Genomic DNA, 25,123 nt, shown 5'->3' on the forward strand with positions numbered 1-25,123 from the left:
TATGTCTCTGTAATAATTACCCTTCCATTGACATTTCCTCTGGTCTTTCACAAACACAGGAAAATCTGCAGATGCTGGAAATTCAAGGCAACACACACAAAACGCTGGAGGAACTCAGCAGGTCAGACAGCATTCATGGAAAAGAGTAAACAGTCAATGTTTCAGGCCAAGACTCTTCTTGACTTCTAAATCAGAGGTAGAAGTGAGCAGTGTGGGGTATGGGAAGTATGATTTTGGTGGCAGAGGACAGGACTTCTCCAGAGCAGATGAGGTCAGTGGTAGTGTTGGAGAGTTTTCTGATGGCCTGGAGCAGAGTCCTCTTCAAGGGCTAGATAGCAAGAGGTGTCCTGAAGAAGGGTCTCAGCCTGAAATGTTGATGGTTTACTCTTTTCCATGCATGCTGCCAGACCATCTGAGTTCCTGTAGCGTTCTGTATGTATTCCTCTGCTCTTTCTACCCCTCCTCCTCCCCCATGCACCTAAATACAAGTATTTCCATTATTCAAAGTTGCTGGTGAATGCAGCAGGCCAGGCAGCATCTCTAGGAAGAGGTACAGTCGACGTTTCAGGCCGAGACCCTTCGTCAGGACTAACTGAAGGAAGAGCTAGTAAGAGATTTGAAAGTGGGAGGGAGAGGGGGAGTTTTTGGATCTCCCCCTCCCACTTTCAAATCTCTTACTAACTCTTCCTAGGTATATGTATTTCTAGGTATAGTCCTTTTGAAAGAATATGTTGTCCTGGCCACAGGGAGGGCTTCAATGTTGATATTGCAATATCCCATAGTAATAAAATAAGAGTATTCTGTTGGCACCTTGACAATCCTACAGTGCCAACCCACAGACTATGCCCTGAGGACTACAACATTTGCCTGACCATCCTATGCAACGAGCTGACCTGGGCACCGGCTCTCTGCTGCTGCTGCTTCTCCCACTGCGCCATGCCGGCCCGCGGAACGCCCGGGCCTGGGCCTCGGCGCTCGAAGCCGCATGATCCCGCTGGTCGCCCAGCAACCGAAGGGAAGCCAACGGACGGCGCCGACAGCGCGGACTTCATCCAGGCAACGGGCGGCCTGCAGGGGACCGGCCGTCGGTCTGTGAGAGAGGGAGCAACCGCCTGTGATTACTGTGAACGGGGGTCGTGCGGGATGTCGGTGAGCGGAGACCGGGCCGTTGAGGGCTGCGGCAGCGCGGAGGCTCGGGAGTTCCACCATCTCAAGCAGCGAGCGGCCGAGTATTACCGGAGCAACGCGGTGCCACAGCGAATGCAACAGGTGCTCAACACCATGTTTTATGAGAAGCCCGACGATGTTTACGGTCACCTGGTAAGTTGTTCTCAGGCGGGGGCAAGAGATGCCAGATTCTCCCGGCACAGGCAAAGTAGCTTTCTCGAAGTTACGTGTGCTAAGAATGCAAAATAAACCCCGAAACACTCAGCAAGTCAGGGGCGCGAAGTAACAGAGTTAATGCTTCAGGTATGGTTTTATTCGCGTTTATTAGTCTAAATCCTTGAAGTCTGGGCGCAAGTTGACAAAGTTGAGGTTTGATGGTGTAGTGTTCAGTAATGTAGTGTTCATGCTAGTTGAAAGTGTTAGTATAAATGTAAAATTCCCGTTGTTTGTTAATTCAGGATCTCTCTAATCACTGATATATTGACATCTAATAATACTGTGATAAATCAATGTTCCAAATAATTCTCACAGGGAGATGGATCTTTCCTTTCAGAGAGACCCTAAAACCCTGCTTCAACGGCACCTGATCAGGTAACTACTTCTGTCTATGTGCACCTTCGTGACGTACAAATTCTTCTCTCCTAGTATAAAAATGGCAATTATTTAAAAATAAAATCTTGATTTTTCAACTAGACTTCTTGACTTCTTAACCATTAGATGGTTAATGTGGTTTTAAATAAGAAAAAAAGTGAATATATCTGTGATTGGCTGATATATTCGCCATCAAGATGAGAAAAGCTGGAAACTGACAAAATAGGTTGGGACAATTGATTACTCAATATTACAATAACCTAGTTATATGGGAACTTAGTTTAACAACATTCATTTCAATCACCACTTGAAATCAAACTAGAAAGCCAAACTTTTAGGTCACGTTTTAGATAAAATAGCCTTTTGATTTTTCATCTACGTTCCACATACAGTGGTGATTCTGCATTGTTATAATACTCTGTGGCCTTGATTTCTATTTCTGAGAAAGAAATCCATATCATCTACCATATCTTGTGTGCAAATCAGATTGCAGCTTCCAGCTATTGCACATACAAGTCAGTCATCAATGTCGTAAAGATGCTTCACATTCCATCATCTGGATCTCCATTTGTAAAGTATTGAACTGCCAGAAGTTCCTGACCTTCAGTAGATGTAGATTTAAAACATTTTACTGTATATAGGCATAGCATACAAGTCCTGATGAAGGGTCTTGACTCGAAGCATTGGCTGTTTATTCCTCTCCATAGATGTTGCCTGACATGCTAAGTTTATTTTTTTTGTGTTGCTTTGGATTTCCAGCATCTGCAGAATCTCTTCTGTTTATGATTTACTGTATATAGGTATTTGCTCATTCTTCTGATAGTACGACCAGTCTTAATTACTGACACAAATCTTATCAGGCACATAAAATTAACCTTATTAAATGTGGTTAGGTTTTTTTTAGCTTTTGATTTTGGGCTTTCTTTTTATGTGTATTACTATATTCTAAATACATCCCTCCTTCTGAAAAAGGCATAGCCTGTAAGTCTAAAATGTAGTGGGAGTTGCTACAAATACTCAGAAGGTCAGGCAAGATCTGTGAAGAAAGCAACAAAGCTAATATTTCAGATTTTCCCTCTGTAAGTGAGTTAACATTAAATTTGTTTCTAACTTTCACATACTGCTTGGACTTCTGCTGTTCTATATCTTCATACATTTCATTAAGGTTTCAGCTTCCCATAGTTTACATTAATAAACCCTTGAATTTCAATATTAGCTTATTGGTATACTGCAAATAACATACAGAGAAGACTCACAGTTTTGAATATGGAAGCTCCATACTATGGGACAAGCTTACACATTTTTAATGTATGGTGCAGTTGCTCATCAAAGATTCACATGACATAAGGCTGATTGCATTCCGAAACAATCCACTGGCAATCCAGTGGCAGTGCCCTCCCACCAGCCACTTCCTGTCCTTGTAATAATCTGCCTTGGACCTTGGATTGAATTTTGGACATTGGCAGAAAGGAACCCTTCTAAATGAATACGTAAGGGTTCAGTAGCATGAAGAGACTGTTTTTGCATCTGTTATGTATTTCATTAATTTGTTAGGTGAAGTGTCATCACATGGGCGATATTGGTTATGGCCATGATTGTTCTTGGCAATTTTTTCTACAGAAGTGATTTGCCATCGCCTTCTTCTGAGCAATGTCTTTACAAGCCGGGTGACCCCAGCCATCATCAAAACTCTTCAGAGATTGTCTGCCTAGCATCGACGGTTGCATAACCAGGACTTGTGCTATGCACCTGCTACTCAACAGACCATCCACCACCTGCTCCCATCATTTCTCATGACCCTGATCGGGGGGCTAAGCAAGTACTCACCTTGCCCAAGGGTGACCTGTAGGCTAGCAGAGGGAAGGAGCGCCTTACACCTCTTTTGGTGGAGATGCATCTACACCCTATCAATAATCTAATTTAAATTAAACTGAATGTTGTTGTTTAAGGAAAAACTAGAAAACCATAACTGAGTTGAAATTCACATTGATAATGGCAGAGATACCCCTGTATTTTTAATTCATTTCTTCAAGCTCACCCCTGGTTTATGCAATGCCATAACATCATACTTGGAGTATGCACCATCATTCTTGACAATGGCTGTAGCATACTTTAGATTTACAGACAATGTTATCAAGAATATTTTTCTCTGAGAGGAAGACATGCTGCTAGATTTTCAGAAAGAACAATCAAAGGCCATCCCATCTGATGGGAAATTAGATTAGATATGGCAAAGTTATTTCCCATAGTAGGGGAGACCAGGTTAAGAGGACACGACTTCAGGATTGAAATTACTTTAGTCAGAGAGTGGTAATTCTGTGGAATTTGTTGCCATGAGTGGCTGTGGAGGACAAGTCATGGGGTGTATTTAAGTCAGAGATAGACAGGTTCTTGATTTGCCAGGGTATCAAAGGGTATGGGGAGAAGGTAGGGGAATGAGGATGACTGGAAGAATTAGATCAGCCCATGATTGAACGGCGGAGCAGACTCGATGGGCCAAATGGCCTACTTCTGCTCCTATATCTTATGGTCTTATGGAAATGCCGCACAGTGAACGAAGACATGGAGTGGCAAGAACAAGCAACCATTACCCCACACCTCCAGCAAATCAGTAACTTTATCTTGTTTAATCCTGTTAGGCTGTTGTATTTTCCAGACTTTTGCCATGCATAAGTTCCACTTTCTTCATATATAAGGCACTAAGTTAGAAATCAAAATAACATTGTTTTGACTCTTGCGTTATATTTTGTGCTTCACCAGAAGTCCCTCTATTCTTACTCATTGCTCATATATATGAAACATAAACTTTTTATTTTAATTGTTGTATTTCAAAATATTATGATTAAAAAATTAGCTTAAGAGCTGCTCATGTCAAATGTATGCGTGCTCACTGAAATTCTTCTTTCAACAAGTCATTACCACATCTGCAGTTTTCACCTCTGAGGAAATGTATGCCTCAAATGGAATATTATTTAGGAGTTTCAGAAATGAGGTTAAAGTATTAATGGTAACTGTAAATGTTTTCAAATATCATTACTACTGCACTTTTGGTACCAACTACATTAGTCTCTGAGAATGCAGTCCAGATACAATCTATATATCATGTTATGTCGAGTTCAATGCAGAGTCTAATTATTTCTATTAACTGTTTTTTAAGAAACAAAATCTGTATATTACCATATATTTATGCAGGTATCATCACTACCAATCCTTGGTCACAGTAATATTCTAAAACAGGAGAATGCTTTTGTCATCTGCTGGAGATTGCAGATACAATACTGAATTCATAGACTATAATTTACAACAGGTGTGGACAATAGTAAAGCATTTGCTGACAATTTATGTGAGAGGTGGAGACAGATCTAGTATGGGTATGAATGTGGGTAATAGGGAAGGAGGATTTGACATTTAAATCCTTGATTTGAATCTGAACCGCGTATTTAAGACGCAAGGGGAGGAACCAAAGGATGAAGGAAGAGGTTCAGATTTGTGACGGTTTGCAATTCTTTAGTTCTAATATATATATAAGCTAATGCGGTTATTGTTAGAGGACGAAGTCCTGCCCACATGTGTTATCTGCAAGTTATGAATAGCCAGACTGCATTCTTAATAAATGCTAACTTGGAAAGTTATCAGTGTCAGAGTGAAAATTCCCCTCAAGAAAAGGAAAAATTAGCAGGATTATTGTTTTGGGAAGGGAATATTGTGAAACTACACTATTAAGATAATTGTATCAATTATGGTGTTTGTTGTTCTACCTGGAATTTAATTAAAGATTTTTTTTGGTCTTGTAATAATTGCAAATTTAGAATGTCATATGTGCAGTGCCTATATATAAAAAAAATTCATTCCCCCTTAGAAGTTTACATGTTTTAGTGTTTTGCAACATTGAATCACAGCGGATTTAGTTTGGCTTTTTTGGCACTGATCAACAGAAAAAGTCTCTTTTATGTCAAAGTAAAAACAGATCTCTACAAGGTGATCTAAATTAATTACAAGTATAAAACAAAATAATTGATTGTGTAAGTATTCATACCCTTCAAGTCAGACACATCAAATCATCACTGGTGCGGCCAGTTGGTTTTAAAAGTCACATAACAAGTTAAATGCAGATCTGTTTTTAGAGACTTGTATGCAGTCAAGGTGTTTCAATTGATTGTAGTAAAAATACACCTATATCTGGAAAGTTCAATTGCTGGTGAGTCAGTATCCTGGCAAAAACCACACCATAAAGACAAAAGAACACTCCAAGCAACTCTGCAAAAAGGTTAATGAAAAGCACAAGTCACTGAATAAGACCTTAAAACCACAGGATATAGAAGCAGAAGTAGGCCGTTTGGCCCATCCGCCATCCAAACATGGGCTGATACAATTTTTCCAGTCAGCCCCACTCCCCTGCCTTCTCATACCCTTTGATGCCCTGGCTAATCAAGAATCTATCTATCTCTGCACCCAATGACGTGGCCTCCACAGCCACTCGTGGCAACAAATTCCACAGATTTACCACCCTCTGACTAAAGTAACTTCTCTGCATCTCTGTTCTAAATCGACAACCTTCAATCCTGAAGTCTTGCCCTCTTGTCTTAGACTCCGCTACCATGGGAAATAACTTTGCCATATCGAATCTGTTCAGGCCTTTTAACATTCGGAATGTTTCTTTGAGATCCCCCCTTATTCTCCTGAACTCCAGGGAATACAGCCCAAGAGCTGCCAGACATCCCTCATACGGTAACCCTTTCATTCCTGGAATCATTCTCATTAATCTTCTCTGAACTATCTCCAATGTCAATATATCCTTTCTAAAATAAGGAGCCCAAAACTGCACACAATATTCCAAGTGTGGTCTCATGAGTGCCTTATAGAGCCTCAACATCACATCCCTGCTCTTATATTTTATACCTCTGGAAATGAATGCCAACATTGCATTTGCCTTCTTCACCACCGACTCAACCTGGAGGTTAGCCTTTATGGTATATTTCACAAGGACTCCCAAGTCCCTTTGCATCTCTGCATTTTGAATTCTCTCCCCAACTAAATAATAGTCTGCCCGTTAATTTCTTCCACCAAAGTGCATGACCATACACTTTCCAACATTGTATTTCATTGGCCAGGTGGATTCAGAATTGGCTTGCCTGCAGAAGGCAGAGGGTGGTGGTGGAGGAAATACATTCAGACTGGAGGATTATGACTAGTAGTGTCCCACAAGGATCTGTTCTGGGACCTCTACTTTTCGTGATTTTTATTAATGACCTGGATGTGGGTGTAGAAGGGTGGGTTGGTAAGTTTGCAGACGACACAAAGGTTGATGGTGTTGTAGATAGTGTAGAGGATTGTCAAAGTTTGTAGAGAGACATTGATAGGATGCAGGAGTGGGCTGAGAAGTGGCAGATGGAGTTCAACCCGGAGAAGTGTGAGGTGGTACATTTTGGAAGGACAAACTCCAAGGCAGAGTACAAAGTAAATGGCAGGATACTTGGTAGTGTGGAGGAGCAGAGGGATCTCGGGGTACATGTCCACAGATCCCTGAAAGTTGCCTCACAGATGGATAGGGTAGTTAAGAAAGCTTATGGGGTGTTAGCATTCATAAGTCGAGGGATAGAGTTTAAGAGTCGCGATGTAATAATGCAGCTCTATAAAACCCCAGTTAGGCCACACTTGGAATACTGTGTCCAGTTCTGGTCACCTCACTATAGGAAGGATGTGGAAGCATTGGAAAGGGTACAGAGGAGACTTACCAGGATGCTGCCTGGTTTAGAAAGTATGCATTATGATCAGAGATTAAGGGAGCTAGGGCTTTACTCTTTGGAGAGAAGGAGGATGAGAGGAGACATGATAGAGGTCTACAAGATAATAAGAGGAATAGATAGAGTGGATAGCCAGCGCCTCTTCCCCAGAGCACCACTGCTCAATACAAGAGGACATGGCTTTAAGGTAAGGGTTGGGAAGTTCAAGGGGGATATTAGAGGATGGTTTTTTACTCAGAGAGTGGTTGGTGCGTGGAATGCACTGCCTGAGTCAGTGGTGGAGGCAGATACACTAGTGAAGTTTAAGAGACTACTAGACAGGTATATGGAGGAATTTAAGGTAGGGGCTTATATGGGAGGCAGGGTTTGAGGGTCGGCACAACATTGTGGGCCGAAGGGCCTGTACTGTGCTGTACTATTCTATATGTATGTTCTATTCTATATATGTATTTGCCACTTCTTTGCCCATTCCCCTAAACTATCTAAGTCTCTCTGCAGGCTCTCTGTTTCCTCAACACTACCCGCTCCTCCGCCTATCTTTGTATCATCAGCAAATTTAGCCACAAATCGATTAATACCGTAGTCCAAATCATTGACGTACATCATAAAAAGCAGTGGTCCCAACAGCAACCCCTGTGGAACTCCACTGGTAACCGGCAGCCAGCCAGAATAGGATCCCTTTATTCCCACTCTCTGTTTTCTGCCAATCAGCCAATGCTCCACCCATGCTAGAAACTCCCCTGTAATTCCATGGGCTCTTATCTTGCTAAGTAGCCTCATGTGCGTCAACTTGTCAAAGACCTTCTGAAAATTCAATTACACCACATCTACTGCATCTCCTTTGTCTACCCTGCTTGTAATTTCCACAAAGAATTGCAGTAGGTTAGTCAAGCAGGATTTTCCTTTCAGGAAGCCATGCTGACTTTAGCCTATCTTGTCATGTGCCTCCAGATACTCCATAATCTCATCCTTAATAATTGATTCAACAACTTCCCAACTACTGATATCTGGCTAACAGGTCTATGGTTTCCTTTCTGCTGCCTCCCACCCTTCTTAAATAGCAGAGTAACATTTGCTATTTTCTACTCATCCAGTACAATGCCAGAATCTATCAGTTCTTGAAAGATCATTGTTAATGGCTCCTCAGTCTCTCCAGCTACTTCCTTTAGAACCCGAGGGTGCATTCCATCAGGTCCAGGAGACTTATCCACCCTCAGACCATTAAGCTTCCTGAGCACCTTCTCAATCTTACTTTTTGCTGCACATACTTCACTTCCCTGACACTCCTGAATGTCTGGTATACTGCAGCTATCTTCCACTGTGAAGACTGATGCAAAATACACATTCAGTTCCTCTGCCATCTCTGCATCTCTCATTACAATATCTCCAGTGTCTCTTTGTATTGGTCCTATATCTACACTCAACTCTCTTTTACCATTTATATACTTAAAAAAAGCTTTTAGTATCTTCTTTGATATTAGTCACCAGCTTCCTTTTATAATTCGTCTTTTCATTCTTAATGGCTTCCTTAGTTTCCTTCAGCAAGTTTTTAAATGCTTCCCAATCCCCTGTCTTGCCACTGGCTTTGGCTTCCTTGTATGCCCTCTTTTTTGCTTTTACTCTAGCTCTGACTTCACTTGTCAGCCACTGCAGTATCCTTCTTCCATTCGAAAATTTATTCCTATTTGGAATCTATCTGTCTTGCACTTCCCTCATCTTTCGCAGAAACTCCAGCCATTGCTGCTCTGCGGTCCTTCCTGCTTGTGTCTCTTTCCAGTCAACTTTGGCCAGTTCCCCTTTCATGCCATTGTAATTTCCTTTATTCCACTGAAATACTGACACATTGGAATTTAGTTTCTCCTTCTCAAATTTCAAAATGAACTCGATCATACTGTGATCACTGTTCCCTAAGGGTTCCTTAACCTTAAGTTTTTTTATCACTTCTGGATCATTACACAACACCCAATTCAGCACAGCCGATCCCCTGGTGTGCTCAACAGCAATCTGTTCTAAAAAACCATCCCTTAGACATTCTACAAATTCTCTCTCTTGAGTTCCAGTACTGGCCTCGTTTTCCCAATCCACTTTCATGTTAAAATCACCAACAATTATCATGACATTGCCCTTCTGACACGCCTTTTCTATCTCCTGCTGTAATTTGTAATCCACATCCCGACTGCTGTTTGGAGGCCTGAATACAACAGCCATTAGGGACCTTTTACCCTTGCCATTTCTGAACTCAACCCATAGAGACTCCACACCTTCCGATCCTATGTCATCCCTTTCTAATGATTTAATACTATTTCTTATACACAGGGCCACACCACCCCTTCTGCCTACTAACCTATCTTTCTGATACACTGTATATCCTTGGATGTTCAGCTCCCAATGGCAGCCATCCTTTAGCCAAGTTTCAGGGATGGCCACAATGTCATGCTTGCCAATCTATAGCTGAATTTCAAGATCATCTATTTTATTTCTTATGCTGCGGGCATTCAAGTACAACACTTTCTGTCCAGTACTTATTGCTTTCTATTTTAACTGCACCATGCCTCTATTGCCCTGTAATTCATCCCACTGGCTGTGATTATGCCTCATCTCTGCCTGTCCTTTCTATCATCTCTGTTGCACACTATCTCTAATTTATTTCTGTTTTCCCCTTTCTCAGCCCTATCACTCCAGTGCCCATCCCCCTGCTAAATTAGTTTCAACCCTCCCTAACAGCTCTCCTAAACCTGCCTGCTACGATGTTGGACCCCTTCAGTTTAGGTATAACCCATCCTTTTTGTGCAGGTCGTTCCTCCCCCAGAAGATGCCCCAATGATCCAGGAACCCAAAGCCCTGCCCCCTACACAAGTCTTTCAGCCAGACATTAATATGCCTGATCATGCTATTCTTACATTCGTTAGCACGTGGCACAGGCAGCAATCCTGAGATTACTACCTGGAGGTCCTGCTTTACAGCCTCCTACCCAACTCCCTGAATTCTCTCATCAGGACCTCCTCCCTTTTTCTACCTATGTCATTGGTACCTATGTGTACCAAGACTTCTGGCTTTTCACCCTCTCCCTTCAGAATACTCTGTACCCAATCCGAGACATCCTGTACCCTAGCACCTGGGAAGCACACACCATTTGGGAATCTCTATCAGGCTGACAGAATCTTCTGTCTGTTCCCCTCACTATCTTCTTCAATTTGGCAATTGAAACCTTTTCAAATTTTGGGGATCTAAGAAGCAAGGGCAAAAGTTTGTATCATTTGTTCCATAAGTCATGATAGTTAATGAAGGTTCATTCTCATAAAAATATGACAATTCTTATAGTTGAAATGATTAACACTTATAAGATACACTTACTTTTGGTTAGTGCAGACATAATATGTGTATTGAATTTTCAGCATGTATTTGAGAATAGCAAAGGGTTCTTTTATTTTGTAATGTTATTTCTAGTAAGGTAAAGTTGTATTTTTTTTGAACAGGCAAATTATTTTGGGAGCTTTGCAAATCCAGCTGCAGTAAGCAGAATTATTGGAAGAGAAATACTGGATATAAACAGTCAATCAACAGTAGAAGTGGAGGTATTATGTACTATAAAGAATTTTGAAAAGGTGTGAATATATATTTTCATAATTTGGACAGTTTAATTTTAATTCCAATGATGTCTCATATTACTACTAAGTTTTTATATAAAATATAAGCACACTATATTTTGTGATCTAATTGGCTTTCTTGACAGCTTAGCATTAGAGAATTTTTAAAATGATCCTTTAGCCCTTTCAGCTCAATTTCCCATTTCTTTTTAAGCTTAGGTGATCTCATCTAGGCTACAGTACCTCTGAATTAAGGAGGGCAAAACAATTGAAATATTCATTCCTGATCCTAACACAGCTTTATTTAGAATGTAGAACATGGAATGGAACGGCATAGTGTGGGCCAATGTTTTAACCTTCTTCTCAATCTATCTAACTTCCCCTCCTACAGGACTGTCTGGGGCCCTGAATGGTGTTGAGGGAGGAAGTGTAAGGGCACGTGTAACACTCGTTCCGCTTACTAGGATAAGTGCCGGGAGGGAGATCGGTGGGAAGGGATGGGGGGGAACGAATGGACAAGGGAGTCATATAGGGAGCGATCTCTGTGGAAAGCAGAAAAGGGGTGGGAGGGGAAAGATGTGCTTAGTGGTGGGATCCCGTTGGAGGTGGCAGAAGTTACGGAGAATTATATGTTGGACCCGGAGGCTGGTGGGGTGGTAGGTGAGGACAAGGGGAACCCTATTCCAGACCTAACCCATTCCCCTCTACCACCACTCTCCTCCATCTAGCGGAATTAGTCCTTACTCTTAATAATTTCTCCTTTGGCTCCTCCCACTTCCTCCAAACTAAAGGTGTAGCCATGGGCACCCATATGGGTCCCAGCTATGCCTGCCTTTTTGTTGGCTTTGTGGAACAATCCATGTTCCAAGCCTATACTGGTATCTGTTCCCCTACTTTTCCTTCGCTACATCGACGACTGCATTGGCACTGCTTCCTGCACGCATACTGAGCTCGTTGACTTCATTAACTTTGCCTCCAACTTTCACCCTGCCCTCAAGTTTACCGGGTCCATTTCCGACACCTCCCTCCCCTTTCTTGATCTTTCTGTCTCTATCTCTGGAGACAGCTTATCTGCTGATGTCTACTATAAGCCTACTGACTCTCACAGCTACCTGAACTATTCCTCTTCCCACCCTGTCTCTTGCAAAAATGCCATCCCCTTCTCGCAATTCCTCCGTCTCCACCGCATCCGCTCTCAGGATGAGGCTTTTCATTCCAGGACGAAGGAGATGTCCTCCTTTTGTAAAGAAAGGGGATTCCCTTCCTCCACCATCAACTCTGTTCTCAAATGCACCTCTCCCATTTCACGCACATCTGCTGTCACCCCATCATCCCGCCACCCCAATAGGAATAGGGTTCCCCTTGTCCTCACCTACCACCCCACCAGCCTCCGGGTCCAACATATAATTCTCCGTAACTTCCGCCACCTCCAACAGGATCCCACCACTAAGCAAATCTTTCCCTCCCCCCACTTCTGCTTTCCACAGGGATCGCTCCCTACGCGACTCCCTTGTCCACTCCTCCCCTTCATCCCTTCCCACCAATCTCCCTCCCGGCACTTATCCTAGTCGGCGGAACAATTGCTACACATGCCCTTACACTTCCTCCCTCACCACCATCCAGGGCCCCAGCTAGTCCTTCCAGGTGAGCCAACACTTCACCTGTGAGTCGACTGGGGTGATATACTGTGTCCGGTGCTCCCGATGCGGCCTTCTATATATTGGCGAGACCCGACACAGGCTGGGAGACCATTTCACTGAACACCTACGCTCTGTCCGCCAGTAAAAGCAATATCTCCCAGTGGCCACACGTTTTAATTCCATGTCCCATTCCCATTCTGATATGTCTATCCACGGCCTCCTCTACTGTCAAGATGAAGCCACACTCAGGATGGAGGAACAACACCTTATATTCTGTCTGGGTAGCCTCCAACCTAATGGCATGAACATTGACTTCTCTAACTTCCGTTAATGCCCCACCTCCCCTTCGTAACCCATCTGTTATTTATTTATTATTACTGTTTTTTTTTCTCTCTCTCCTGTTTCTCCCTTTGTCCCTCTGAATACCCATCCTCGGGGCTTCCCCCCTCCCCCTTTCTTTCTCCCTAGGCCTCCCGTCCCATGATCCCCTTATATCCCTTTTACCAATCAACTTTCCAGCTCTTAGCTCCATCCCTCCCCCTCTTGTCTTCTCCGATCATTTCGGATCTCCCCCTCCCCATCCCACTTCCAAATCACTAACTATCTCTTCTTTCAGTTCGTCCTGACGAAGGGTCTCGGCCTGAAACGTCAACTGTACCTCTTCCTATAGATGCTACCTGACCTGCTGCGTTCACCAGCAATTTTTATGTGTGTTGCTTGAAATTCCAGCCTCTGCAGATTTCCTCGTGTTTGCAGGTCTATAAAGTCTATTATGTTTCTTGAACAAAGGTACACCATTTGTCATCCTTTAATCCTCTGATTCTAATCCTTTGGCTAGTGAGGATGCAAAGATAATCTTCAGTGCCTTAGCCCTCTCTTCCCTCATTTCCTATAGTGACCTGGTATATCCTGTCCATTCTTGGGGAATATACCTATAATAACGTTTTTCAGAAGTTTCAACACTGTCTCTTTATTAATTTCAACATGCTTCAGCATATTAGTCTGTTCTATGCTGACCTCACATTAATTAAGGTCCTTCCACCTGGTGAAGTATTCATTAAAGACCTCCCCTATCTCCACTGACTCCAGGCCCATGTTTGTCCCCTTATCCCTGAGCAGACCTACCCTTATTCTAATCATCCACCTATTTAAAGTTCAACAGTTCGAAGTAACTCAAAGTTATCCACCTATTCTTCACGTGCATGTAGCACACATTCACATTTTTCTTATTCCTTCTTGCCAAGGTCTTTTCATGTGCCTTTCTATCTCTCCTAATTCCCTTTTAAGCTCTTCCGTGACTATTTTATAACCCTTTAGAGCCCTGTTTGATCTTTGCTTTTTAAACCTTAAGTATGTATTCCTCTTCCTCTTGACTAAAAGTTCCATCTTTCTTGTCAGCCATGGTTCCTTTGCTGTATCAGCTTTTTCCTGTCTCAGTGGGACAGTGGGAACATGGATTGTTGTCATTTGAGGATAGCATTTAACATCCTCATTATTTGGATAGCATTCTTGAAATAATGCCACTGGGATAAGGCACCTGACAACAGTGTGGAAATCAAAATCTGCAGCAGGTGAGGAAAAGAAAGATATTAAGAAACAAAGGATAAATAAAAGATATAGTTAGAAAATAGCACTTTCAATATTGCAAAGGGAATTTCTGAACATTTCTTTCTATTGTGTTGAAGCTACTTACTAACAATATTTGAAAATTCAATTATGCTGTTTATGTTGTTTGTTGTTCTACAGACATTCATGCATTATTACAAAAATGTTTCCCTGAAGTTTGTGAATATATATAATTAAGCTAGAGCTTCAGTTTCATTAAGTAATTCATTCTGAAATTCAGTATGTTGGAGACAAGTTACATCTGTGAAACATTACCACAGTATACCTGGAAGCTTGTTTTTCTGTGATATGCTGTATTTTTGTTTTCATTTTTGATTTTTAAATAAATGAATCAGAATCAGGTTCAATATCACTAGCAAATGTCATGAAATTTGTTAACTTTGTGGCAGCAGTTCAATGCAATAGATGATAAATATAGAAAAAAACTGAATTGCGTAAGTGTATATATATGTGTATTAAATAGTTAATAAGTAGTGCAAAAAAATTAAAAGGTAGTGAGGTAGTGTTTATGGGGTTCAATATCCATTTAGAAATCAGATGGCAGAGGAAAAGAAGCTGTTCCTAAATCACTGAGTGTGTGCCTTCAGGTACATGCTGATGGTAACAATGAGAAGAGGACATGTCCTGGGTGGTGGGGGTCCTTGATGATGGAAGTCACTTTTCGGAGGCACCGATCCTTGCCGATGTCTTGGCTACTACAGAGGTTAGTACCCATGATGAGTAAATTTTATAACTCTCTGTAGCTTCTTTCGATCCTGTGCAGTAGCCGCCCTGCACATAGCAGATAGTGATGCAGCCAGTCAGAATGCTCTCCACGGTACAGCTGTAGAGGTTTTCGAGTGTTTTTTGTGACAAACCAAATCTGCTCAAATTCCTGATGAAATATAACCACTGTCTTGCTTTCTTTATAGCTGCATCGATATGCTGGGTTCAGGTTAGATCCTCAGACATTGACCCTCAGGAACTTGAAGGACAAGTAATAGCTTTTAGCCTCTTGCAAATATGGGTCTATTTTATCCACCATTTCCCATTGTTAATAATATTTCAGCTTGTGTACTGCAAATGTGAGAAATCTCCTGTTATTATAGAAATTACGTGATTCTGATGTAAGAAATAGATATTGCTTTGAAGCTGTCACAGTAGCAGGAGGGTAACAATTACAGCTGCCCAGTACATCTTGTACTGGGCATGATTCTCAACCACTCTTTTTCTAAGTTCACCAAAGCCTTGTGCTGGTGTACTACAAGCAGTGGGGAATTACATTATTGATGTCTAGCTTTGCTGAAAGGCAGCTTTTATCATATATAATATAAGAAGACCTAAAACATAGGAGCATAATTAGGCCATTCAATCCATTGAGTCTCTTTATATTCTAATCCTCTTGAAATGAATGCTAACATCGCATTTGCTTTCCTCACTCCCAACTCAAGCTGCAAGTTTGCCTTTAGGGAATCCTGCACTACGACTTCCAAGTCCCTTTATACGTCATAGTTGAATTTTCTCCCCATTTAGAAAATAGTCTATGTCTTTATTCCTTCTACCAAACTGCATGGCCATAGACTTCCCTACACTATATTCCATCTGCTACTTTTTAGCCCCTTCTCCCAATCTGTCTAAGTTGAAGTCCTTCTGCATTTTTCCTGCTTCTTTAACCCATCCTGCCACTCTACATATGTTTGTGTAAATTTGGCCATAAAGCCACCTATTCCATCATCCAAATCATTGCCATATAATGTGAAAAAGAAGCGGTCCCAACACTGACCCCTGCGGAAGACCACTAGTCCCCGGCAGCCATACAGCAATGGCCCCCTTTATTTCCATTCTTTGCTGTCTGCCAGTCAGCCAATATTTTATCCATGCTAGTATCTTTCCTGTAATACCATGGGCTCTTATCTCATTAAGCTGCCTCATTAGGTACCCTGCAACCTCATCTTTATTAGTGGGCACCAACATCTGCCCAATCACTGAAATCAGGCTAACTGGCCTATAATTTCCTTTCTTCTGCCTCTCTCCCTTCTTAGGGAGTGGAGTAATATTTGCAATTTTCCAGTCCTCTGGAACATTTCTAGAATCTAGTGAACCTTGAAAGGTCATTACTAATGCTTTCAAAATCTCTTCAGCTACCTCTTTCAGAACTCTGGGGTGTAGCCCATCATGGTCTAGGTGACTTATTTACTTTCAGACCTTTCAGCTTCCTAAGCACCTTCTCCTTAATAATAGCAACTACACTCACTTCTGCCTCCTGGCACTCTTGAATTTCTGGCATACTGGTCGTGAGTTCCACATTGAAGACTAATGCAAAATATTTATTAAGTTTAACTGTCATTTCTTTGTCTCCCATTACTTCCTCCCTAGGATCATTTCCCAGTGGTCTGATATCCACTTTTGCCTCTCTTTCACTCTTCATATATCTGAAAAAACTTTTTGTATCCTCCTTTACAGTATATTTTTCACTAGCTTACCTTCATATTTCGTATTTCATCTTTACTCTCTTTATGACTTATTAATTGCCTTCTGTTGATTTTTAGAAGCTTCCCAATCCTCTAACTAATTTTTGCTGTATTACAAACGTATATGCCCTCTCTGTTGCTTTCATGCTGCTTTTTAACTTCCCTTGTCAGCCATGGTTGCATCATCCTCCCATTGGAATACTTCTTTCTCTTTGGGATGTATCTGTCCTGTGCCTTCCAAATTGCTCCCAGAAACTTCAGCCATTGCTGTTCTGCTGTCCCTTTCTAATCAACGCTGGCGAGCTGCTTTCTCATGCCTCTATAATTCCCTTTACTCCACAGTAATACTGATATATCTGACTTTAGCTTCTCTCTCTCAACTGCAGGGTTAAAACTATCATATAATGATCACTGCCTCTTAAGGGTTTCTTTATCTTAACCTCCCTAGTCAAATGTGGTTCATTACAGAACACCCATTCCAGAACTGTTTTCCCTTAGTAGACTCAACCACAAGCTGCACTAAAAAGCCATCTCATAGGCATTCTACAAATTCCCTTTCTTGGGATGCAGCACCAAACTGGTTTTCCCGATCTACCTGCATATTGATGAAACTGCCTGAGTCTACAACCTTCTGCAGCCTCCGTGAGATGGTTTTTTTTCTAGTAGGGAAATAGTTCTGTATTCCCAGAAGTGAAGAAAGGCTTTTTCATATTGAGTAAATATTCTAATACTATGCCAAAGCTATAAGTTCAAAATTCAAAGTAAATGTATTATCAAAGTACATACATGTCCCCATATACAACCCTGAAATTGATTTTCTTGCAGGCATACCCAATATATCCATAACAGAATAATGATCATAATAGAAGCAGTGAAAGACCACACCAACTGAGCATTCAACTAAAATGGAAAGGACAACAAACTGCAAATACTGTACAAAAAAAAAAGAAAGAAATGAGCAATAAATATCAAGAACATAGTTGAAGAGTCATTCAAAGTAAGTCCATAGGTTGTGGAAACATTTCATTGATGTGGCAAGTGATGTTGAATGATATAATCCCCTTTGGTTCAAGAGCCCGACTGTTGAGGGGTAATAACTGAACCTGGTGGTGTGAGTCCTAAGGCTTCTGTACCTTCTTCATGATGGCAGCAGTGAGAAGAGGTCATGACCTGGGCGGTGGTGGGGGGGGGGTCGTCTATGATGATTGATACTGCTTCCTCGCAACAATGCTCCATGTAGATGTGCTCTTTAATGGGCAGGGCTTTACCTGTGATGGAATTAGCAGTATCCACTACTTTTTATAGTAGTTCAAGGGCATTGATGTTTCCATGCCAGGCTGTGATGCAACCAGTAAGAAGTTTCCATCATCCTTCCATCATACATCTATAGAAGTTTGTCATAGTTTTGGATGTCATGCTGATAATTCATAATCTCCTTACATCACTAAATCAACATGCTGCTCCTAGGTACCCAGGTATCTCTTGGTCTATGTTAAATGTTATCATGAGCAATGGAAAATTGCTACCAAGTCTTGGAAAGCATAGCTGAATGATCAGATAAAATAAGTAAACCAAATATCAACATAAAAAATAAAGCAAAAAAATCCACTTTCAAAATAAAATACTACACTGAAGACACTTTAAATGAGTTATCATGTTTGCAAAAATATAATTTGTTTGCTTCTTTATCTTAGTATTCTTTTTCTATAATAAATATTCTACAATAAAGTCAATTCTTTCATGGTTCTGAAAAGTCATAATTCTTTAGACTTTCTTTCCTGTTCATCATTCTTGTCTATTCTTAATGATTTCCATATTTGTTTCCTTTCATGAGCACTATTCTTACAGAAAAGCATGATTTACCGTAGATTCTATTTCTACTGCACATTTCAATGATGCAATTGGGCAGTGTGAATGTAAGTGCAATAATATGCACAATACACCATTTAAAAGAAATCAATGAAAGCAATTGTTCAGGTGTTAATTAATATTGTGTGAATGGGACTGTGGCACCAAACTGATGAGCACTCAGTGAAAGGGGGAGTGCCTTTCCAATTTTCTGTAGATTATCTACCATATGCACCTGCTTCTTGACATGCCCGTCTTGCAAAGCTTCTTAGAGAAGCCTGTCATAAAGCAGTTGAAGTTAGGACATAGCTGCAGAGACAATTTCAGAAAAAATAATCTAATCAATTGCTCTCCATTATACCTACCCTTGAAATCCCCTACTCTTTTCTTAAAACCAGAAATTGACTTTCTTTTACAATGATAGCCATGATTGTGATCAAAAATACCGTGTCACTGGTGTATACAGGTACCACATAGAAATGCATTTTCAATTTATTTGAAAAGGTGCTGATTTAGAGCTTCATTGACAGAATGATATATAAACTAAGCACTTGAAAATAGTTTCACAGTCCAGGAGTCCTGCTTTCTTCAGTCCTTTTCATGAACACTTATTATCAAAGGTAATTATAATATAGGTACTTTAAACCCCTTCACTTGTACATCTGAAGGCCTTGGAAAAGAAATTACAACTGACATGTTTTGGTGGCAATTATTTTGGATAGAGCCTACCTTTTAAAAACGGAAAATGTGATAATGTTAACCACAAGAAAACAAAATGGCTTGACTAATGTTAGTAATTGAGTAAGTAAGGAAGGCTTTGTTTCAGTAGGCATCACAGGGGTTATGTGTAGACCTAGGTGATATGTGTCAAATTACTTTCACTATGGTTTACCTATAATCTTCAAATAAATTTAACAAAGGTCTCAGGATAAAAGGCAACATAAAAAAACAGGGGAGTGAGGTAGACCAAGAGCTGGTGAGATGATGAGGGAATTCAGGTGATGAGAGAGTGATAGGCAGGTAAGGGAAGAAGGAGAGTAAAATAATGTAAGAAGCTGGGAGGTGATAGGGAGAAGTGACAAAGGGCTGAAGAAGATGGAATCTGATAAGAGAGGACAGTGGACAGTGGAAAACTGGGCAGCGGAAGAGGCCATGGGCAAATACGTTGGTGTGAGAATGGGAGTTGGAATTACAATAGTTGGCCACCTGGAGATACCAACTGGTATAGTAGATGGAGGGATCATGCTTAACAAAGCAATCCCCAAACCTTCATCACTTTTCTCTGACGTAGAGAAGGCCAAATTGAAGCTAGAAGCAGATCGGAAGAGCAGCGCCTCAGATTACATTTTGGTAGACATAGACATACTTTATTGATCCAGAGGGAAATTGAGTTTCGTTACAGCTGCACCAACCAAGAATAGAGCATAAATATAGAAATACGAAAACCACAAACAATCAAACAACAATATGCAAACTATGCCAGATGGAAATAAGTCCAGGACCAGCCTATTGGCTCAGGGTGTCTGACCCTCCACGGGAGGAGCTGCAAAGTTCGATAGGTAGTTTCCAACCTAATGCATGAATATCAATTTCTCAAACTTCTGTTAACCATCGATACCTGCCACTGCCTCTTTTCCTTATCCCCATCACCTTACCTTGTTCGTCTCCCCCATCGTCTCCATCTGCCCATCACCCACACGTTCCTCCCACTGGTTTCCCTCCCCACCACCTTCACTTTATTCTATTGTCTACTATTCTCTCCTATAAGATTCCATCTTCTTCAACGTTTATCACTTCCACCTATCTCTTCCCTGCTTATTTCATCATCTCCATTCTCCCCCATCCGTCATCTTCCAGTTACCCCCTCCCCCAGATTTACCTGGTTTCACCCATCACCTTCCAGCTGATTCTTGTTCCCACCCTTTCCTTCAGCTTTTCACACAAGCTGTCTGCTCTCTTTCCATAAGACCATAAGATATAGGTGCAGAATTACGCCATTTGACACATCGAGTTTGCTCTGCCATTTCATCATGGCTGATCCATTTTCCTTCTCAGCCCCAATCTCCTGTCTTCTCCCTGTGTCCCTTTATGCCCTGACTAATCAAGAACCTGTCAAACTTTGCCTGAAGTATTCCCAATAACTTGGCCTCCACAGCTGGCTGTGGCAATGAATTCCACAGTATCACCACTTTCTGGCTAAAGAAATTCCACCTCATCTTCATTCTAAAAGGACTCCCCTCAATCCTGAGGCTACATCCTCTGACCCTAGACTCCATAGGAAACATCCTCTCCACATCCACTCTAACATGAAGGAAAAAGGAAAGGAAAGGTACGTTGCTTCCGGAGTTTCTTCGGTTAGCGGACGATTTCCCTCCACTCCTCTCTGACGTAGTGGGGAACCGCGTACGAGGCAAGTTACAGCAGTGGTTTGCCATTGCCTTCTGCCGGGTGAGTTTCTAAAGAGATCACCAGCTCGTAACCCAGCACGGATGGAAAGTGTGCAGGGGAGCCAGCTGGATTCGCTGATGCCATTACGCCACCAGCCAGGTCTACTCTGTCGTGGCCCCATAAAATTCAATAGGTTTCAATGAGGTCACCCCACATTTTTCTGAATTCCAGTGAGTACAGGCTCAGAGCCATCAAACGCTCTTCATATACCAAGTCTTTCAATCTTGGAATCATTTTCATGAACCTCCTTTAACCTTCTCCAATGTGAGCAAATCCTTTCTTAGATAATGGGTAATGGGCCCAAAACTGCTCACAATACTCCAAGTGAGGTCTCACCAGTATCTTACACGGCCTCAGCATTACATCAGTCCTGTCGAAGTGTCTTGGCCCGAAATGTCGACTGTACCTCTTCCTATAGATGCTGCCTCGCCTGCTGCATTCACCAGCATTTTGTGTGTGTTGCTCAGCATTACATCCTTGAACATCGCATTTGCCTTCCTCGCTACAGACTCAACCTGCAAATTAACCTTTAGGAAATCCTGCACAAGGACTCCCAAGTCCCTTTGCACCTCAGATTTGAATTTTTACTCCATTTAGAAAATAGTTAATGCTTTCATTTTTTCCTACCAGAGTGCATGACCATACACTTCCCAACACTGTATTCCATCTGCCACTTCTTTGCCCATTCTCTAAGTCTTTCTGTAGTCTCTCTAGTTCCTCAAAACTACCTGCCCCTCCATCTATCTTTGTATAGTCTGCAAACTTTGCCACAAAGTCACCAATTCCATCATCCAAATCATTGACATATAATGTAAGTAGAAGCAGTCTCAACACAGACCCCTTGGAACACCACTAGTCTATTGGCAACCAACCAGAAAAGGCTCCCTTTTTTCCCACTCTTTGCCTCTTGTCAATTTGCTACTGCTTTATCCTTACTAGAATCTTTCTTGTAATACCATGGCATCTTAACTTGTTAAGCAGCCTCATGTGCGGCACCTTGTTAAAGGCTTTCTGAAAATCCAAGTATACAACAGCCACAGATTCTCCTTTGTCTATCCTGCTTGTTATTTCTTCCAAGAATTCGAATAGATTTGTCAGGCAAGATTTTTCCTTGAGGAAACCATGTTGACTACAGCCTATTTTATCCTGTGCCTCCAAGTACTCCAAAACCACAGCTTTAACAATTGAGTCCAACATCTTTCCAACCACTGAGGTCAGACTAACTGGCCTATAATTTTCTTTCTTCTGCTTCAAAGATTCAAAAGTTCATTTGTTATCTAAGTATGTATGCAGTATACAACTCTGAGACCCTTCTTCTCCAGATAGCTACTAAATAAAGAAAACAATGGAAGTCAGTTCAAAGAGAAACAGCAAACCCTAAAAAAAGAGCAACCTGAAGGGAGCAACAGCAGCCATGCCACTGGCACTGAGCCTGGCCCTGTGGCTCAGAAGGGTTGGGAACTGAACAGGATAACAGCAGTAATAAGGGACTCTTATAGATAGGGGACAGATAGACGTTTCTGTGGACATGAAAAATAAATACAGATGATAGTTTGCCACCCAAGTGCCAGGGCCTGCAATATTTCTGAATATGTCCACAATACCCTGAAAAGGGCGGGTGAGTAGCCAGAAGTTGTGGTATATATTGATACCAACGACACAGGTTGAAAAAGAAGGAGGTCCTGAAAACAGAATACAGGGAGTTAGGAAGGAAGCTGAGAAACAGGACCTCAACGATAGTCAACTTGGGATTGCTGCCTCTGTCATGAAGTAGTGACGATAGGAGTAGAATGAGGTGGTAAATTAATGCACGGCTGAAGAATTGGAGCAGGGGGCAGGGATTCAGATTTCTGGATAATTGGGACCTCTTCTAGAGCAGGTGGGACCTGTACAAAAGGGACAAGTTGAACTTGAATCCAAGGGGGACCAATATTCCTGTGCACAGGATTACTCAAGCTGTTGGAAGTGCTTTAAATTAATATGGTAGTGGGATGGGAACCAGCATGATGGAGCTGAGGATGAGCCAGCAGGTTTACAAATAGATGATGAGTGTAACATGCATGTAAGGAAGGACACACCAATGATTGGTTACAAATGCAGATAGAGCAAAGAGTTAAATTGTACCCCAGAGGCAAAATTCAAAAGGACGAAGAATGCAGGACCAAAGATGCTGTATTTAAATGCACATGGCATTTAGAATAAGGTGGACAAACTCGTCGCACAATTAGAGATTAGTTGGTTTACTTATTGTGGGCATTTCTGAGTTGTGACTGAAAGAAAGCCATAGTTGGGATCTCAACATCAAAGGATATACCTTGTATCAAAAGGACAGGCAGGAAGCATAGGCGGGGGTGTGGTTCTGTTGGTAAGAGATGGAATTACATCTTTAGAAAGGGGTGACAAGAGGGTCAGAGAATGTTGAATCTTTGTGGGTGGAGTTAAGATACTGCAAGGATGAAAAAAACATTAAAAAGAAGTTTGGGAATCATATATAGGCCTTGAAACAGTAGTCGAGATGTGGGCTTGAGATTGCAAAGGGAGCTGGAAAAGACGTAATAAGAGCAATGTCACAATTGTAATGAGAGACTTCAATATGCAAAGGAATTGGGAAAAACAGGTTGGTGCAGGATTGCAAGAGAGTGAATTTGTTCAGTGCCTACAAGATGGCTTTTTGGAGCAGTTTGTGCTTGAGCCTGCTAGTGGAAAGGCTATCTTAGACTGGGTATTGTGTTATAATCTGGATCTTGGTAGGGAGGAAAGGAATCCTTAGGAAGCAGTGATCATAATACAATTGAATTCATACTGCATTTTGAGAGGGAGAAGCATAAGTCACATGTATCAGGATTGCAACAGAATATAGGGAAATACAGGGGCATGAGAGAGAGCTTGCTCAGATTGATTGGAGGAGGATATTCGCAGGGATGACAGCAGGGCAGAGATGGTTGAAGTTTCAGGGTAGCTCACAAGGCACAGGATAGATATGCCCCACAGCAGAAGTTGTTCTCAAATGGCTGATGTAGGCAACTGTGGTTGACAAGGGAAGTTAAGGACTGCATAAAAGCCAAGGAAAGGGTGTATAAGGTAGCAAAAGTGAGTGGGATGTTGAATGATTAAGAAGCTTTTAAAATCCAACAAAAGACAACTAAAAAAGCTATCAGAAGTGAAAAGATGAAATATGAGGGCAAACTAGCTAATAATATAAAGCAGTTTTTTTTCAGTTATGTAATGAGAAAAAGGGAGGTGAGAGTTGATATTGACCTACTGGAAATATGCTGGTGAAATAGTAAAGGGGGACAAAGAAATGGCAGTTGAACCTAATGAGTACTTTACTGCGGAAGACACTATCAATGTGCCAGAAGTCTGTGAGTGTCAGGGAGCAGGAGTGACTGCCATTACTGTTACAAAGGAATAAGAAATAGGAGCAGGAGTAGGCCATCTGGCCCATCAAGCCTGCTCTGCCATTCAATAAGATCATGGTTGATCTGGCAATGGATTCATCTCCACCTATCTTCCTTTTCCGCATAACCCTTAATTACCCTACTATGCAAAACTCTATCCAACCTTGTCTTAAATATATTTACTGAGGTAGCCTCCACTGCTTCAATGGGCAGAGAATTCCACAGATTCACCACTCTCTGGGAAGAGCAGTTCCTCCTCATCTCTGTCCTAAATCTACTCCCCCGAATCTTGAGGCTAGTCTCACCTGCCAGTGGAAACAACTTTCCTGCCTCTATCTTATCTACCCCTTTCATAATTTTATATGTTTCAATAAGATCTCCTCTCATTCTTCTGAATTCCAGCAAGTACAATCCCTGGCAACTCAATCTCTCTTCATAGTCTAACTCCCTCATCCCTGGAATCAACCTGGTGAACCTCCTCTGCACTGCCTCCAAAGCTAATACATCCTTCTTCGAGTAAGGAGACCAGAACTGCACGCAGTACTCCAGGTGCAGCCTCACCAGTACGTTCTACAGTTGCTGCATAACCTCACTGCACTTAAATTCAATCCCTCTAGCAATGAA

General features: G+C 41.7%; 1 protein-coding gene across 4 annotated transcripts in view; it reads left to right on the top strand.

The window, feature by feature from the left end:
* The first annotated feature begins 891 nt into the window (after positions 1-891).
* eno4 (enolase 4) overlaps positions 892-25,123 on the top strand; it is a 100,805-nt gene continuing 76,573 nt past the window's right edge. For 3 of the 4 annotated variants that reach the window (XM_072239808.1, XM_072239811.1, XM_072239809.1), the window contains exons 1-2: positions 892-1,320; positions 10,979-11,107. In XM_072239808.1, the coding sequence (XP_072095909.1) occupies positions 937-1,320; positions 10,979-11,107 (513 nt within the window). In that variant the 5' untranslated portion in view covers positions 892-936. The remainder of the gene's footprint in view (positions 1,321-10,978; positions 11,108-25,123) is intronic. The other variant, XM_072239810.1, reaches the window with a different exon arrangement.

This window comes from Mobula birostris, chromosome 21 (assembly GCF_030028105.1).
Source record: "Mobula birostris isolate sMobBir1 chromosome 21, sMobBir1.hap1, whole genome shotgun sequence".
Lineage (NCBI taxonomy): Eukaryota > Metazoa > Chordata > Chondrichthyes > Myliobatiformes > Myliobatidae > Mobula > Mobula birostris.